The following is a 19735-nucleotide window of genomic DNA, read 5'->3' as shown; positions in this document are numbered from 1 at the left end:
ACTTCACAAACTTCCTGTCCAGTGCAGGGGATGGAAGCCGTCAGGCAATTGTCCAGATTGTTAGTGATGGTTATTGAATAGTGATTGTGAATGATCAGACAGCAATATTTTCTTTAGTTATTTTTTATGTTGGTGTTTTACATGAATTTTGATGCAATTCTAGTCTAGAGCAGGGGTGTCAAACTCAATTTCAACTCGGGCCACATTAGCATCATGTACTCAAAGGGCCAGTTTTATATATAAGACTATATAAGAATAAATATATAAATATTTAATATATATAAAATAATGTATTATATAACATTATCTCCTCTGCATTGGATTATTATCGGATAGGTCACTTAATTAACTACGTCTGAAAGCAGAAGTCTAGGGCAAACAATTGCAAGTCTCTTCAGTGCGCATGTCACAAAATGAAAAGCCAAATTCTGGAAAAACAAAAAAATAAGTGAAATTCTGAAAAACAAGTAACATTTTGAGTAAAAAAAGTCAAATTCTGGGAAAAAAGTCATATTTGAGATGCATTGTGGGACATGTAGTTTATGGGCAATGTGCTTCTGTAAAGCGGCATGTAACCGTATAATAAAATAATAAACATATATTCTTTGCAAGCTCTTGTGGGGCCACATGAAATGAAATCGCGGGCCGGATTTGGCCCCCGGGCCTTGAGCTTGACACCCCTGGTCTAGAGCATTTGTTTCTGCTCTACAAGGACACAGATGACAGTGATAATAAGGAACATTTTCACTTTTACAATCACTTCATTTTAGATTTGATAAAAAATACTGGCACAAAGAAGTCTAATCAGCAACCAAAAGGTACTTTGCCTAACAAATTGCTTAACAGATGCTGAAGCTCAGTTTATCTGAAGTTTATCAGAAAGGCAAAAACGAATTTAAAGTGAATGTATAGTTGTGAGTCCGATGATAGGGCCCCTGTATTATTAACTAAATAACGAGATAAAAAAGATGATATGCATCAGTTTATTCAGTTTCACACATGTAATACGTACATAGTCACATCAATAAGTGTCATGTACATGGATGCAGTTAGTTTTGCTACGAAATCATTCGATTGAAGGACAGACTGAAACACATAGAAAGTCGGCATCTGATGAGAATTCATGACATGCACATTCAGAACATATTACAGTGACACGAAGGTGGAATGAAAAAAGTGATCAATTAAAAATCTGTTTCCATACGTCCCACATAATATATTATATATATATAAAAGCACCTTTGCACTCTTATAAAAGCCCATCTTTGTATGCAGTCAGACGCCACACTGCGATGACGAACAGAATTTAGGAGTTGCTTAATTCTAAATATGTCCATATTTTTCAAGTTACTATAAAGTTAATGATGTATTTTAACAATAAATATCGGAAGGATTGTTATAAATTCATGATAAAGCGAGAAGGATTCAGTATTTCTCCCCATGGTAAGCCTATGAAGTATTGTTTACAGAAATAATTTACCAATCAACTGCTCTACTAAAGCCCGAACTTACACTTAGTAAACTTGGGTAAAATAACAAGAAGAACAAAATAAATACACATATTCTTTGTATTGTATAGAATATCTCTACATATATTCAACAACTCTAGCAGGGCTCCTATTATATTACGGATGAGTATGTTTACTTTATTGCTTGATTGAAGACAGTTTGTCCCTCTTTAAAATAACCCAACAAGCTCATGATGTCTAGATTTTCAAAAGAAACACTATAAAATGCAAGAACAACAGTTATTTATTTACCCATTTACCCTGACTCACCCTTTCAGAAAACGTTCTCATGCATTGGGAACTCTGTACACATACAAAACACCAGAATTAATATTTCATTTAGAAAGTAAGAACTTCCAAAAAGTGCAAAAGAGTGTTTAAGAAGTCAGGTTGTCGTGGATCACAGCAGTGCCCAGAAGAAAAACAGCTTCTCTCGCTTAATGCAGCCTCCTCACAGTGAGTGTCTGCCAGAGTAGCGACCACACTTGATTTGTTGCTCTGGGAAATGGAGAGGACAGTAGTTAGACTCTGAGCACTTTACTGCGCTTTATCTGAAGGAAGGATACACTGATACACTCAAGAGAGAGAAGTCAGTTGGGAGGAGCAGAAACTAAAAGGGTTTATATTTTTACAAAGCAAAGATTATTTTACCGTTTCATATGCGTCATTACATAAGGGCGCTCTGCAGGTAACTACAATCTTTATGAACAATTCAGGATGAAAGCTGTGTCTGCTTTATAAATTATGAACAAGTAGTTTGGACTTAATAATTTATGTGAAAATGATATTTAGAGGCTTTTCAAATGCTGCATTCAACATCTGCGTTGTCAGTTGATAATCCTCTGTGCAAAAATACTGATTAAACCAGCCTTTAGGATGATGGAAAAACCGAGAAAAACACCAATGAAAAGCTACTATTCTGGTTACATTTCAGTACTAACCATTGCAGGCATAAGATGAGCACAGACAATATTAAAGACAAAGAAAAGAGCAGCACAATGCACAATATTTACAGCCAGAAATATGTACACTGAACCTGTTCTGGTAACAGATGGTCTGCATAAGGTTTTTCTTACCTAACTTCAACTGCTCGATTTCCTCAGATTCCTCCACAGCTACAGGTTTCAGCAGCAGGGCAAAAAACACAGCAATTCCTAACACCTGTAAATAAAAACAAGCCACAAGAAAGCAGAATATCTTAAATACAGTCATGTTAGTGTGATGTGCTGGAAAAATATAGTTTCCTGTCTTTACCCACCTTGAGAGGCTGCAGTATGAAGATGCTCTGGAAGAGGGAGAGGCCCAGAGACATGACCCACTTGATGGATTTCGCTCTGCCATAATCCAAGCCGTACAATAGGGTGAAGAAAGTGGATATTCCACTGATGGACAGCAGCAGGAACCAGCCCAGGAACACACACCACCAGGGCAGCCAGCAGGTTGCCTTCTTCTTCCTCTTCTTTACGGGAGGGGGGCTGAGCCAATGAGGAACAAGGAATGAGATGAAAACACACAAGTAGCTTCGGCTAAACAAAACCAGTCATATTTCTACTTTTCGCTTAGATTTATTTTGTATCGACTGGATTGCTGACCAGTAGGCCAAGTGGCTGCTGAAGACCATCTCGGCCTTTCGAACCAGAATGTTGGTGGTGTTGAGGGTCTGCAGGTAGTCCTGTGGACTCGGGAAGTTCCTTTCATCCAGTTTCTCCAGACACATCAGCAGGTGACAGAGACCAGCCAGGAGGAACTTGCTGCAGTAAACCCAGTGAGGGTCACTCTCACTCTCGCCTTTGACGGGATTACATAAAAACCAGCGTGTGTAGTTATGCATATTTGTGAACTGTATGTCAAGAATCACGTCTGCGTTATGACTTAATGGGCTTAGGACGGAAGGCACCAGATAGGCTGAGTAAGTTGTTCAGAAAGCACTCTGTAGCTTTGGTATTTTCATGGGATATATATGGCCTTAGAGGGGTCCTATGCTAATCCTCAGGCCCATATTTGTGTTACATATACATATTACATGCTTTAATGTTCAAAAAGGTCTTTATTTTTCTCATACTGCCTGTGCTGCAGCACCTCTTTTCCCCCTCTGTCGGAAACCAGAGCCCAGTCTGCTCTGATTCTGTTGTGATTGGTCAACCGCTTAGAGATGTCTATTACGTACAATGTGTTCGCAAGCTAACCAAAAGAAACAGGAATGTAATATAGTGATGTCACTATGTTACAGAAGTAAACAAACAAGTCAAATTGAGGTGTTTCTTTGCAGATCATTTACAACCTATATAACACACTACAGAAAGGGGAGACCCCCAAAAGCACAATAGGGCCTCATTAATATGACACTGTTGTAAGTGCAGGTCTGTTAAGCTCATAGAGAAGTTTGTTAAAAAATATGTTTTCAAAAGATTAAACGCACAATTTAAATCTATAATTACAGCCAAATACAACATTATACAGAAACAACATTTCCTAAAGCTCAAAGGGGGAAATGTATTTTTAGCGCTCCTGGATAGTATGTTTCTGTATAATATTGTATTGGGCTGTACATGTTGATTTTTTTCTTTTTTTTTCTTTGTAAAAACATTATTTTCTTTATCAGTCATACACGAAGTAGTCAAAGCAAAAAATTAAAAATACCTTGCATAAGCCGGATGAAATCATGGACCGTGTCCAGGGCATAGCTGAGGTCAGAGGTCGACTCCAGCCTGTGTGTGTCTGACATTTTGTTCCTCGGACTAATGCTCATCATGGAAATCACCTCCTCTGTGTCCTAGGGATATTCAAGGGATGCACAACACATAATGAATGCCACATTTTCACTGTCTGATCAAAGATATGGAAATTAAGACATACTTGGCAGTAAAAGGTCAGGGGATGAAAACATAACATAACATTTCTTAAGCAGAATAAATGAAAACTGGCCCTTGAAAATGCACTTACAAGGTCAGTGATAAGGCGGTGCAATAACTACTCTTATAAGAAAGATCTGCTGAACACACTCACACCCAACATAATTTGATAATAATTAACACACCTTCAGAATAGATGGTGTGGTGACAGGGGGGGGTCTCAAGCTCTCCTCAGAGTCTCCTTTATGAGATTTTGAAATCACGCGAGGTTTGATGCTTCGGAAGATGGTGATGATGAGGATGTTGATTGGAAACATGAGCAGACCACTCTGCACCCCCACCATTAGCTCCTGCCACGTGATTTGCATGGAACCTGTAGGAGACACAAAAGAAAAGGACACAGGTCAGAGTCATCAAATGGTTTAGGTTTATGTCTCTCTCCTAAGGTCTGTACGCTACCTTCCCGACACCAAACATCACACAGACAGAGTGAGCCGCTAGCTGGTGAATATTGAAGAGCCTTTTGCTCAAGGGTCTGATATTTCCTTCAGAAGACAATGAAGAAAAAAGTAGCGAAAACTATTTTTTTCAAGTGACCAGAATCATGTTAGATATTACTCTCATTATTTAAAAAACCCGGTATAAAACCTTGAAAAGTTGTGGAAATCGGGCAAACATTATAATGAACTGTTTACAGTGCTTAAAGTTCAAGAGAGTTTTATGGTTTTCATTTCCGTGTCAACAGAAGAAGTTAAAAGAGGCAGTGAAGGTCATAAGGAAGTTTTCTTTTTCCCTCCTACATCAGGATGGAGACGAGCGTTTCTAAGCCAACCAGTGGGCCCAACAAGAAAAAGAAGCTTTTATAACATCATACTTTTTCATCTTTGGGCTAGGAGCAAGGTTAGTATTCTCAACAAAAGGCTGAGAAACAAAGGAAGTCATTGCTGTTTAATTAAAGTCAGGTTGCATATCTTTTAGTTTTTGTTAAGTTGATTCTAAAGTCATCCAATGTGTGACTCCAGTTCACGCTAAAATAGTTAAAGTCTTAGCAATTCACCAAATTCGAAGATAACTTGCGAATCCTCTTTTATAGGAATGTTCCAGAAGGCGATGTTGATGGCCATGGTGCAGAGGAGCAGGCTCATGCAGCAGGAGACCCTCTGGGCACGAGTGAACGGACTACGTGAGGGAGGGTCCACGATGGACACCCAGATGTGTTCATCCCTGAAGCCTGTCGAGGTTCTAGCCTGGAAAATATTCCTAGAAGAGAAACGCAGAAACCCATGATGACACTTCCTCAAGAGCTGAGTTGTTTTATTTTCGCTGTATAACGTGAACTGACCTGAAGCTGGCAACCTCGTTGTTCTTTGCAGCATTGAAGGTTTTCTTGGTCATGTTGTCTCCCTGGTCAACACTCAGCCAGCAGTTACAAAAGAAGTGAAACACCTGCCGTGTTTGGAGGTCTTGTACGGTCACCTTGTTAATATACCTTTTTATAAAACAACAAAGATGACAAATTTACCATATGGCTCAATTTATGTGGGAAATGCAAATGTTAGATAATAATCATTAAGCTCCACTTTGCAAAATAAGAGCACCCAATGGCTGCAACAGAGATCATTTGATATCGTATTGTGTACTTTGTGTATTTTATTTTTAGATTTCCATTTACAACTTACTGTATGCAGTGTATATTTCCTAAAGCAAGTTGTGTTAACGCTATTATAATATCTACTATAAACTATTGCTCATATTTATTCTCTACCAAAATGAGAGTGTGTACATGTGAACAGTGAGCTGGGAGTGGAATTATATGATTAGTTTTAACACGGTAGTGCTAAATGATGAGACTGGCCAGACATTTTAAGGGGTCACTGTGAAAAGTCAGAAAGGTGTCCAACAGGGAAGCAATAAACACTTCCTGTAATCAGATCTTTAAAAAAGATACTGTTAACAGCTTTACAATGACCCCTATCAATTATCCACATTTCTAGGTTAGAGCTGAATCGATACAAGCATAAAAACAACTATGTAAATATAATGACATTTATACTTATTTGAGCATTGACAATAGCCAATTATTTTACCATGCACTGATCTTAAGTAGAACTAAGTGTTTCAAATGCTTATCTTGTACCATGATGGACGGCCCCCAGAGTTGTCGTGCTGCAGTCGGAGGTTTCGCACTTCGCCCAGAGGGAAGGGTGTGGCCAACAGGAACATATCAACAGCTCCTCTCTCAAACACAGGCTTGTCAGGGTCTGTGAGGACGTGTGTGTCACTCTCGCCGTCTGAGCCAGTCAGCTTCACTGTCACCTACAGGACAACACAACACACGCATCACATCACAGGTTCTCACATCAGTCATCTGAACCAATACTGTGTAAAAGTGTTAAACACTTCACATAACTACCAACCGTTTTGTAAAGCAAACCATAGAAATTGAAATGATCAGTTAATTTTTCTAGGCTTATTCATTTCAGTACCTTATAAAGACTCTAAATATGTTTCTAGAACTACATCGTGGTAAACGTATAATAATGCAGTGGGAGTATGCATTGATTATTGAAAATGACTTTCACAAAATCGAACATGTTCATTAAATGCATTCAGATTAAGAATGCTCTGTACAGTGATGATCGTAAGACGCTGGGTCCACCATTCTGATGCATTTAGGCGTTGTGGGAAGTTCTGGTGGGAAGAATTGTGAGTTGGCTAAAAGACAACATATTCGGTAGGATAGGTTCACAATTGTTCAAGTATGTCTCAAAAGATTATATTTATATTTTATCTTGGATTGATTCACTGGCTGTCTGAAAGGTATTAAAATAAATGAATTCATCTCAAGTATACATAAATAATTGTGAGCAGATGCTGCCAAGTCAAGTCATTTGATTATTATATGAGCTGTTCAACTTTCTGTCATATATATATATATATATATATATATATACAGTGCATCCGGAACACTGTGCCATACCGAAAGTATTCATACCCCTATCACTTTTCCACATTTTTGTTTGTTACAAGCCATATTCAACATGGGATTAAATTCATTTTTTTTCTCAACATTCCGACCGACAACATACCCCATGAAGTGACCACAAGTGAAAAAGTTTTAAAATATGTTTGTAAATTAACTTAAAAATAAAACACTCAAATATCAACATAACAATTAGTTCACACCCTTGTACTCAATATGTTTGTTGAAGCACACGTTGGCAGCAATTACAGCCCAAGCCTTGAAGTAAGATGCCTATCAGCTTCGCACACCTATCTTTGGGAGTTTCTCGCCTTTTTCTTGCAGAATTGTCTCAAGCTCCATCGGGTTGGGATGGGGAGCCGTCGGTTGCAGTAGCCATTTTCAGATCTCTTCCAGAGACGTTAGATCAGGGGTAAAGTCCTGGCTCTGGCTTGGGCCACTCAAAGAACATTCACAGAACTTGTCCTGAACCAACTCATCCTTTTTGTTATCTTGGCTGTGTGCTTAGGGTCGTTGTCCTGTGTGAAAGGTAACCTTTGCCTAGAATCTGAGTCCAGACGCTCCTGGAGCAACAGGTTTTCATCAAGGATCTTTCTGTACATTTTCTGCATTCATTCTTCCCGTTGAATCGTGGCGACTTAGTCTCCCATGTTCCTGCCACTGACAAACATCCCCACAGCATGATGCTGCCACCCCCGTGCTTCACTGTAGGGATGGTGTTGGCCAAGTGATCAAGCGTGCCCTAGTTTTCCCTCCCAGACAATGAATGCTTTGGCATTCAGGCCAAAGAGATCCATTTTGGTTTCATCAAACCAGACAATTTGGTTTCTCATGGTCTGAGAGTACTCTAGGTGCTCCATGGGGGCTTTCATGTGCCTTTGGCTTCCTTCTGGCCAATCTACCATAAAGGCCTGATTGGTGGAGTGCTGCAGAGATCCCATCTCCACAGAGGAACACTGGAGCTCTATCAGAGTGACCATCGGGTTCTTGGTCACCTCTCTGACTAAGGCCCTTCTCCCCCGATGCTCAGTTTGGTCTAGAGCCCTTTTGGTTTCAAACATCTTCCATTTGCAAATAATGGAGACTACTGTGCTCGTTGGGATCTTCAATGCTGCAAACATTTTTCTCTACCCTTCCCCAGATCTGTGCCTTGATACAATCCTGTCTCTGAGGTCTACAGACAATTCCTTGGACCTCATGACTTGGTTTGTGCTCTGATGTGCACTGTCAACTGTGGGACCTTATATAGACAGGTGTGTTCCTTTCCAAGTCATGTCAAATCTATTGAATTTACCACAGGTGGACTCCAATCAAGTTATAGAAACATTTCAAGGATGATCAGTGGAAACGGGATGCACTCGAGCTCAATTTTCAGTGTCAAAGCAAAGGGTGTGAATACTTATGCACATGTGATATTTCATTAAAAAATGTTCAACATGTTTGCAAACAAATCTTTTAAAACGTTTTTGCTTTGTCATTATAGGGTATTGTGTGTGGGATATTGAGAACAAAAATGAATTTAATCCATTTAGAAATAAGGCTGTAACATAACAAAATGTGAAAAAAGTTAAGGGTTATGAATACTTTCCGGATGAACTGTATAAACACAATTCTGTCAATCAAAAAAGACTCTTACATTGGCAGTAGTCCCAGCATTCTTACGATGGCCAGTTTGGACACCGATCAGATAATTGTACTGAGCGCCGGGGTGGTTGTCTTCCAGCAGAGTCATCTTCCTCTGATGTTTCAACAGAAAACATTTTGGTGAATAAATGTGAATATGTTCGCAGGTGGAATGAATAACATTGCACTCTGGGTTGAAACCAGTGTTGGAAGTACATTTACTCAAGTACTGTACTTCAGTAAAACATGTATTCTACTACATTTGGATGCAAATCATTTTCACTACACTACATTTATTTTATTTTATACTTTGTAGGGTTGAGTATTCATACTATATGTAAATCAAATAATAACGTTGTAATTTTATTGTACAAAAAGGCATGTTTATGAGGGTTGTTAGTAGAGACTGACCTTAGAGCGTGCCCTGCGGTCAGAGTAGCAGGCCCACAGCAGAGTGACCAGGTAGAGACCGAAGAAGGTGCACAGCAGAGCCAGCACCACAAAGTTCTCAGACAAGGTGGAAAACAACTCTGCGGTGCGAGATAAGTCCACGTAGTTTGGCATCACAAAGAAGGAGCTCCCAAAGAGAGTGAGGTGGTTACACAGACACTGTGTTCGCTCTGGAGTGCTTTTGTCCCCAACCTGAGATGAAGAGAGCACATCACTGTGCAACTACTGGTGCTATACGAGAACATTAACATGCATAACCAAAAGCAATACAAACCAGTACATCACTCTTTATAATGTTTGAAATGTACCTGGCAGCCATACATGCTCCATGTCTCGTTCTTTACGTCCCAGTACATACACTTGGCCGTAAAAGAGTTTATCCTTAGTGTCAGACCTGGTTCCCAGGAGGAATTCAAGAGTCCGGATTCAATATACCAGACTCCACGAGTATGCTGCAACATCTCTGGGGTTATCATCCAGCGATAGCCTTCTGTTCCACAAACCAACCAACATTACGTCATGACAAGAACCAATTGGTAGAAAACAATGAAATACTGATACATAAAAGTGGAAGCACATGCACGTCAGGCAAACAATGGTAAAAGGGAGTCTGTTGATGTTTGGTGTTGGTATTATACTCACCTGGACCAGAGTGGTGCTATTGCTACAGATCTTAAAACTTGATGTGTTAAAATGATTGAAAAACCGAGACTAGGGCATGCAGGGGTGACAGTTACCTGTGAGGCTCAAGATGGTTGTGTTACTGAAGTATGTGTCATTTGGAGGTGACCCTTCAGACAACCTAAGAACTAAGGTAACATTGGCATTGGGCTCCACAGTTAAGCAGATGGTCACATCAGGGTCTGAGACGTTGATTGTGGTAAGTGCTTTTGTGTTTTTTTCCAAAACAATTGTACTGTTCGTTGGTATTGAAGCATTTGGATAAGGCAAAAAGATCTGAGGAAACCATAAAAAACAAGTTACTTCTTAATTAGTCTTCCTATTTAGAATCAAAACAATATGTAGGAAGAAAATACATTGTGAGAGCACTGTGGAAAAGTGAGTGTCATCTTCTAGACTGTATGTTATGTGAATTGGTGTTCTTAAGTCTTTGACCATGTGTGCATATTATTGTGTATTTTAAAGATAAAAAAAACATTTTCTTCTTAAGAGTAGTATATTCATCACTCTTTCTCCCCATGTTCATGTGACCTTTGCTTGCAACCTAAATCCAAAAACATTAGCACTGTGGTACAAATGACAAAACCCACTTTTCATGTTGGCTTTACCTCTACCATCTCTGACAGGTTTGACAGATTTATTTCTTTTTTTTTACTACTAAGTAAAAGGCTGCAAACAGTTCCTGAGATTTGGACATCAGTTGGATGTGGATTCTTTGTGAATGTAGACATCTAACAAAAAGAAGAGCTCTGATGAAAAGGCTGTATATTACAAGGAAAATAAAGACACAAATAATACATGATAATAACACACACAGACCTGATAAGTGATACTGTCGTATCCTCCAAGCTGACTCTTAAGCGCTGCAAATGAGGGTAGTTTGATGAACACACCATCTTGCTCTGAACCCAACACAGCATTGCCTAGTCCGGCAGGTGTGTGACTAAAAGTAGGGAAATAAAATGTAGAATATGTCTTTAAATGTGACTTTTACTATATTTATTTGTTGTCCTTTTTTACTACCTCTGTAAAGCGACTTTGAGCACCTGTAAAAGCGCTTACAAAATAAATCTATTATTATTATTATTTAGAATATACAGTAAATGAGTTTGTACTTGGTACTAGTATTGATATAGTTGTAAATTAGTGAAAAGTTGCATATGTGTTTGTCATAATTAGGCGATACTCTGAAAGAAGAGACCTACCTGCTTTGATAGATGATGCCTGTTGGGTGCCTGATGATAAATTGCTCGGGGTATTTTGAAACCACCAGCTCTGAGATAATGCGAAAGATCTCAAAGACTTGCTCAAACAAAGACTGGAGAGAAAAAATGCACTGTAAGAGACACAATAACGACAAAATGTCCATGATTGCCTAATGCAGTACTTACAGTAGGGTTTGGGTTGTTCTTGATGTCACATTTGTTCATGGAGAGAAGGAGGATGCTGGTGCTGCATTTGATTATTTTAGTAACAGTGTCATTGTCTGGCAAAGTAGAGTCATCAAGCAGCTTCACAGTGCCAAGCAACAAATACTTAATGAAATTGTCCTGTGAAAGTAAAAAAAGGCTATCAATTAAGGTGCAATGATAGCATAAAACGAAAGGTGAAAATTGCCTCAATAATAATGCAATATTTTCGACAGGCTTTCCAAAGTGAAGGTGCCCACCCTGTTTTGGTTTGTGGGCTCATCTGCTGTTATTTCCATTCGCAGTAGCTCTTCTTCTGCTGCCTGTCTCGGAAAAATAGCACTTGTGAACTTTGAGGTACAATTAAATAACTATTAGTATTCAAAGGTTTTCATGATTCAAGGGTAAAACGGACTATGTGAAATAAGGACGCATCTCTCACCAGGAGAAGGCTATCAATATTTTCAACAGACGCCAGCATGTCAGATAAAAGAGTCCTTTTGGGCCCTAAAAAAGAGTGTCAGAGCAGTAGAGAAAACAAGTTTTTATGACTGTTCCATACTTTCATAGTTAATTGAAATGATGAGATACATCATGTTTCAAACTTACGAGATCTGGTTGCATGACTTGACACCATTGTGTTCTGAAAAGAGAACATGAACAAAACTCACATTTGAGAATAGACTTTTAATTTGGCTTCTTATTGACTGTGAACTGTTTCTCTTACCTTTGTGTTTGAGGCAGACCACTCATCTTAAAAACAAGAATGACACTTATAAAAGACAGCCTATTGCACACTATTGAGTATAAAGTGAAATAAAAGAAATAAAACTGTAATAAAACTTCACTCAGTTGATATCTAGGAAAAGAAAGGCAAGGAAAGACAAGAAAAGAAAAAGGTAATGAAGGACGGAGTAAGGCTATAGGGATAAGGAGGCTGTTGTTGCATACTGTGTGTGCAGAGAGATCCTCGTCTCTGGTTGCAGTCGGATGTTAAGATGAGCTGAAAAGGATCCAACTTTATGTAGGTACATTTTTCCTTTGAAACTTCAGCGTTTTCTGTTTTGGAAAACAAATGTGGGAACATAAACACGCACAGAGAAAAACTCTTAGCAAAGCTTAATTATTGGGACATTTCTATGAGAAACAATTGTGTGACCTTTAACAGAGTGAAGAAAATCAGATTGGTCTGAACTTATTCACTAATCTGTAATTTAGTCTGTTAGATGTCAAACAAAAGTGAAATATCTCTTACACCCAGAGCGCAGCGTTAAGTCTTTAAATTGCTTGTCTTTTCTAAACAACAATCAAAAACACTTTTAATGAGATTCATGCCTGATCAATAATTCAACAAATGAATGTAAAATAAATGTAATTTTAATTCACTTTAAAAATGTTGGTCTGATTTTTATCCCAAGAAATATTTGTACATGAATGAATACATAATGAATGAGAGCTAATAAGAATGTGGGGGTTACTATTACTTGTGCAGACGGCTTTAAAGGATATGAAAATTACATAATTAAAAAAACAGCGTGCTGCCAGTATCCTGCAATATTTTTTAAAGGTTTGTGCCTTCATTTTAATATATATATCCAAATGAAACCGAGCCTTACATTAAGGGATCATTTATTTTGTGAATACATTTTGCTTATAGTGAGTTACATTTTAGCCAGATGGCCTCTAATCATTAATAACATGTTTAACTATCAAACACTTTGCATGTAAAGCCTGGGACAGGAGATCTCAAACATACACGAGTCTCAAGCGAAAAACACAATTAACTATTAAAGAAAAATGCACCGACAAAAGAAATGCAGCGTGGGTGTACTTTACTCACTTGTGGTGGGTTCCTGGTGCTGCCCTTGGACCCCCTCCCCCAGCCACCAGGTGAAGTTGCTGATGTTTCCCTCTCTGGAGATGTTCTTCAGGAACATTTGTATCGGGGTGTTCACCACCTTTAAGAGATCCCCTCCTCGGTTTGCACAGCTGCTCCTGGCTTGGGACCAGGTTTCAGATCCCCTAACAAACTCAAAACAGACATTTCTGAATACAGATTGACACTGCACAGGGAGGTCGTTGCCTGAAAAGGCGTCAGAGTTTTCTGGTAAAAACAAAAATCCAACTGAAAGACAAAAAAAGACAGATATTTGCAGTAAGGTGCCCATAGTTATTATAATGTACAGAGCTAAATCACATAGTGCTGAAGGAGCTGTGGATGATCTGAGCAAGATCACTTCCGTCTTTCACATGGAAATGAGAGAGCTTCCTCCAGAAAAACTCTGCATATGTTCTCAATATATTAGGAAAATCAGTAAAGACACTCAAACAAGATGCAAAGTGAAGTTGGCATCACGAAAGGTCACACAATCTGAACTTCCCATACTGACATAGAGCTCATTTCAACTTTTGTTTTGCTCCTCACATGAACAAAATTATATATATATGTTATATGTACTATGATCATCATTTCTTGAAAACGAAAGTCTTATTCTCACATGAAATCACCCTTACAACTAATTACCTTTATAATACAGCTTGACAAGCACCTCCACTTTAATGCATGACCAACATCTCTGCCCCGCTTTTCACACAATCCTCTCATTGGTGGAAATACTACTGGCGGAAATATCGCGAGAGTATGTGAAGGAAGCTGATACCGCGTGTGTTTGTGTAACATGTTAAGAAATGCATGTCCTTTAATGCAATGACAGAAGCGCCTCCATGGCGGGACATATGAAGGTAATTCCAGAGATGATCTAACATCGTATATTATGAAGGACAATCAGATAATTGGAAAATCCTCCACTAAACTTGATGTGACCGTTTCTTGTTTTCTAGCTCGGTTGCTCCGCCTAAACGTAATGTTAAACCACGAAACACCTCAAGTTAGCTTTGCTTTCTTTGCATACTGAAACACATGCTGTGGGGTGTTTTGCCCTTTGAAAATAAAGGTCTCTAAGTCAGTGTAAGAAAACTGCATAACGACAGAGGTTTAGGGTTATGATTTTACGAGTATGCAGCTCTTACTGAGACTGAAGTATTAGCCCCCTACACATTGTAGCCAACATCTAGATCTAATTACTAACAACATAGGTGAACTTTATCTATGTACATTCACTTTAGTAGCCTAATGTACTTATTATACTTAGTATAATTTTGATACACGTTTAGCCCACCTTAATATTTGGTTGTATGCTACTTTATAAGCTACAGAGGTCTTCAACAGGGGGTCCGCGACCCCCAGGGGGTCGCGAAATCTTTGGTTGATTAGAGAGAAAAAAGAATTTCTTTAAAAAAAAAATGTTTTCCAAACATTTTTTTCCCACAAATTGAAATGTCTTTAAATGCACATTAACATGAATCCAACATATTGTAGCGAATGGAGAAATCAAGGCAGAAGACGTTATCTTCTGCTCCACAACCTTTCTCCGCCAGATCGTCAAGTGTCAGCCGTATCTCGCGTCTCCCCTCCGGTACACAGCACCGTAGTGTGGAGTTGCATTAGGTAACGCGAGATACGGCTGATACTTGCGCATTAGTTTCTGTTATGGATCAGTATCAACAGTCCTGCCAGTAACGTTACTATATTATCAATACTACTTTAGTTATAGCCTGATATATGATTGCTAACTTTACAATGTTGTGATGTGACTGACGTTAGCTAACATTCCGTAGCTAACGCCGGTCACTCACCAAGACAGCTGCCCTGTTCTCCACTGGTTCTCCTCACACCAAAGCTCCTTTTCTCGCTGATGGCCGTTATTTTTTCTAATCCTTGGCTGCTCCTGGTCTCAAAACTGGCATTGTGATCCATGTTTATTCATACGTTAGACCGGCCGCTCTCCCCCATGTTACGTCACACGCGGGAGGTCACGTGCGGAAGTGAAAATGTCTTACCAAAACGACGCCAGATGTCACTGTAGTGTATATTTCTGTATATTCTTTTGAAAATCTAGTGTATTCATCATTTTCCTACACATTTATTCACTGGTGTCTCTAACCTGCAAGTTGCTCTTTAAAGTTAAAACTTGAAACTGTGAATTATTTTAATAGCTCTGTGTTGTGTTCAAGATGTATGTTTATAAATGGCAGTGGCACGGCCACCCTGTACCTTGCACATGTTTAAAATAAAAACATGAATATATTAACCTGTGTATTATTTGAATAGTTTAGTATTGAATGTACAATAACAGAGTAGCTATATTTATACACGGCACTAGGCCCCGTTTAATATAAAACACAATTGTATGCCATACATATAGTAGGGGGGTCCCTGCTCCAGCTCTCCATCAGTTTGGGGGTCCCTGGCCTGAAAAACGTTGAAGACCCCTATAGACCATAGACGAAATTAGCTCTGAGAGGGACAATTTAACACAAAGTATTTTCATTTCATGTTAATACCTTATACTTTAACTTAAGTAATATTTTGAAGGCAGGAATTTTAACTTGTAATTCATTTTTTTTAAAGTATTTGTTTACTGTGGTAACCATGGTAAGGAGGGACTCATGACATGGAAGATTTGTAAAGAAATTCAATTAGAATGTTCAAATAAAAACACAGATTTTCTTCTTTAAAATATTAATATAAAATGAAACAGATGTGTCCTACTTGTCAAGTGTAATAATACAATTCAGCATTAATTTGTAAACATTAAGTCAGAGGACATGGAACTTAGACTTTTAGAGAAACTGCTACATTTTTGTTACAATTTCCATATATAATTTAAAATCCCAAAGTTTCATAAAGGTCTTTAAAGTACATTATTTTAGTAGCTTGTGTAAGTATAGCCTAGTTGACACAGCTTAATTGGAAACTATGCCAGAAGAAGCATAATGATGGTGAGTCATTGGTGTAGTCGCCAAGTAACATAACCAGTGTCAGACATTTTCTACAGTATTCGTCAGAGACCAAAAATAAAGCTAATACTATGGGAATATTGCATAAACATTTGCTATGTGGACAGAAACACAACCCCAAATGCATTATAATGTAACTGTTGGATGTATAGATGAGCAAAACGTTTGCTATATCAAATGAATGAATAATGATATGTCAACAACTTCAATAGACCTTTTAACAAAACATAGTTTACAACAAAGGGTATTGTGGAAGCTGTGTCACTGCAAACATGTTTTCATTAAACTATTAGCAGCCTTTTCACAGTAATTAACGTCTGAGATGAGTCCTTTGAAGGCACAGTCTTATGTTTTCATTTTTGTTGCTCTTGTCAACAGAAGCAGTTCAAGGACGCATTGAAGATCATCAGCTCGGGTAGCCTTCTGTTTGCCTCCTACCTCACTGCATTGGGAGATGAACGTTTCTATGCCAATCAGCTGATGCCCCTGCTGCAAAGGTGTGTGGGGGCAGAGACGGCGCATGTGTTGGCAGTGAAGATGATCGGTCTGGGGCTGGTTCCTCTGAACCGCTACCAGGACCCCGCATCATTGGTAAGCATATAACATCACTGTTTAGTCACATCACTGTCCATTGATCCTAGACATCGTGAGACTTATTTCTGTTTGTTTTTATGCATCCACAGGAAGTGAAAGTCCTGGGTTTAAAGTTCAAAAACCCAATTGGGATTGCGGCGGGCTTCGATAAGCACGGAGAGGCCGTCGATGGGTTGTACAAGGTCGGATTCGGCTTTGTTGAAGTGGGCACAATCACTCCCAAACCTCAGGAGGGGAACCCCAAACCACGTGTGTTTCGACTCACTACAGACCAGGCCATAATTAACAGGTAAGTTTCCGATATGCTAAGGGGAAAGGGGTCGCCATTCTGAGGGTGTGTTCATCTGAATAATTAAAAAAACAATTACATGTAGGGCTTGGCAATATGGTTGAAAAGAATGTGGCACATTGACACAATCAATTGATTCGGTGCTTTTCACATAGGATTTGCATTACGCCATTGGTGGATCATGTAGATGCTAATTTTTTGTTGCCATCATTATTGTAGAAATTCATTCATTTAAAAAAAATTGTATTCATCCACAATGTTTAGTTGATTGACACCCTACTTTGTGTAGATTCTTATAAATAATTCAATTTATTTATATAACTTTAAGGAGCCTAATTAATCTTTGTCTGTTTTAAAATCCTTAAAACTGAAAACAGGAGCAGGGTAAGGTAATGTTACTGACACTGACTTTAATGAGCTCAATGAAGCAAATCTTTATGCAACAGCTCTTTCCTGCATTTGTTTTTTTCCCTGTGAATTATACATGGTAACATGTGTAATTTATGGTCATTTGTATTCATGAGGTATTACATCAGACAATTCAATGAATTAAAGATTTGCTGGAGCTTGACTAATCTAAATGATTCCATATTGGAAAAATATTTGGTATGTTATGTACTTGTAGTATTAAGTTCACTTGATTGAATTCCTTCGAAAAGGATGACCTAGTTACATATCATTTGTAAAGCTGTACAATATTGACACAATATTATCTTTGGACAGTGCCTTCACTCGTGGATATACAGTTACAGTATACAGTATACAGTGTTAGCACATGCAATGTGTATAATGCAAAGATAAATATAATATTCTCTCCGACATATTACAATATATTATTCATATAGTATCATGCAGATATACTGACAAATAAGAGCAGACCAGCCTGGAAGCTGCAAAAGGAGTTTTGATTTTATAACAAAACACAAAGACAATTAATTTAACTAACTTTATAGCTTATAAGCATATTCCTTAAAAGGCCAAACACATTTCTATCCCTAAGACGGAAATTAAATAATTGTAATAAGATGTTGTGAGGGAGGCGTGTGGTGCAGTGGGTTGTGCCTTGGTGTTGGGATCAGGGGGTCACAGGTTCAAACCCCACTGCAGTCAGCATGTGGTTGTGTCCCTGGGCAAGACACTTCACCCCAAATTGCTCCTGTGGGGATTGCCCACCGTTTTGAGTATGTAAGTCGCTTTGGATAAAAGCGTCTAACAAGTGACATGTAATGTAATGTTCACATCATTATTCGTTTAACACACACTTTAGCTATTATTATTATAAGTAATGAAAAATATCTCATTATTTATATTTGTAAGTTGATATTTAAATAGTTGTTATGTGTGTTTCACACCAGGTATGGATTCAACAGCTGTGGTTTGGCCGAAGCTCAACAGAGGCTGAAGGCCAGGGGCGACACACAGCAACAGCAAAGTAAAGGTTAGCAGTTATTACTAAAACCTGATATAAGTCTATCTTTTATATTTTGGTGTTCATTTAGAATATTTAACAAAGGAAGCCATATACTAAATTGAGTATTTAATTAAATACACTGTTCTTTTCTCTTTGAATGATATAAGCCTGTCCTTGTCTCACATTTATTCTGTCTGATCCATACCTACTTAAAGTTCATTTAGCACATCAGCAGCCTCTGCCACAGTTGGGTCATTTGTCTGGCGATGCAGCCTTTGTTTGTGTTTGTCTCAACCTTCCTGTGTGTGTTTGCATATGTGTGTGTGTGTCTGTGTTTATAGCTGGCTGTCCCCTGGGCATCAACCTTGGGAAGAACAAGCTGTCCCATGACGCAGGAGCAGATTACTTGGAGGGGGTGCGGGTGCTCGGCCCGCTGGCTGACTACCTGGTGGTCAACGTCAGCAGTCCCAACACGCCGGGTCTCAGGGATCTACAGGGGAAGGAAGAGCTGCACCAACTCCTACAAACGGTGGGACTGTCCAAACATTGAATTACTTTCTGGTTTTGAACCTTGCACTGACAAAAAATCTAATACAATGTCATTTTATCATCTGGCCCTTTTGTTTAGTCTTTCCCCTTGAAAATTATAGTTGAATTCAATTTACATGTATAAGAAAGTTATCATATCAAATGGCCAGTCTTAGCCTTACTAATAAACAATTATCAACAACTAATTTATTTTATACAGTATACACAACATTAACAATATAATCTTTAAGCAACAAAACTAGTTTGCACAAAATCATGGAGTTAAACTAGTCGAGCTAGCCTTTGCCCCTCATAAAATAAGACATATCTCAACAAAAAAACAAAACAGGGAATAAATAAAGAAAATTGGATTAGCCCAGCTGGCAGTCAAACTCAAACTCAAGCATTACTGTTTTTGTTTTTTGTTTTATCTGATCAGCTTATACCATGTATGATGGTTTAAACAGTAACTTAACACTTAATTAAGATATTTCTTAATTCCCTGATGGGCAAGCTACAGCGTTGGGATTCAAATGTGTTAAATGGA

At 38.5% G+C, this 19735-nt stretch overlaps 2 protein-coding genes across 2 annotated transcripts; one reads left to right on the top strand and one right to left on the bottom strand.

Moving 5' to 3' along the window:
• Positions 1 to 1920: 1920 nt before the first annotated feature.
• On the bottom strand, positions 1921 to 3133 carry LOC104942698 (polycystic kidney disease protein 1-like 2). The gene is made up of 4 exons (XM_010767960.1): positions 3101 to 3133; positions 2767 to 2983; positions 2585 to 2669; positions 1921 to 2006 (listed from the first exon to the last, which is right to left on the bottom strand). The coding sequence occupies exons 1-4, from the start codon at positions 3127 to 3129 to the stop codon at positions 1960 to 1962; spliced, it is 378 nt and encodes a 125-aa protein (XP_010766262.1). The 5' UTR covers positions 3130 to 3133; the 3' UTR covers positions 1921 to 1959.
• An 11027-nt stretch (positions 3134 to 14160) lies between these two features.
• LOC104942700 (dihydroorotate dehydrogenase (quinone), mitochondrial) lies at positions 14161 to 19189 on the top strand (the record flags this gene model as incomplete). The annotated part of the gene is made up of 5 exons (XM_010767964.1): positions 14161 to 14248; positions 16745 to 16957; positions 17050 to 17249; positions 18605 to 18687; positions 19002 to 19189. Coding segments are annotated over exons 1-5 (702 nt in total), but the record flags the coding sequence as incomplete, so codon positions are not given.
• Positions 19190 to 19735: the final 546 nt, after the last annotated feature.

The sequence above is a fragment of the Notothenia coriiceps genome, unplaced genomic scaffold, assembly GCF_000735185.1.
Source record: "Notothenia coriiceps isolate Sejong01 unplaced genomic scaffold, NC01 NC01_scaffold00004938, whole genome shotgun sequence".
NCBI classification, from domain to species: Eukaryota; Metazoa; Chordata; class Actinopteri; order Perciformes; family Nototheniidae; genus Notothenia; species Notothenia coriiceps.
Note: the sequence above shows the minus strand (reverse complement) of the source record. Positions and strands in the feature narration are given on the sequence as shown.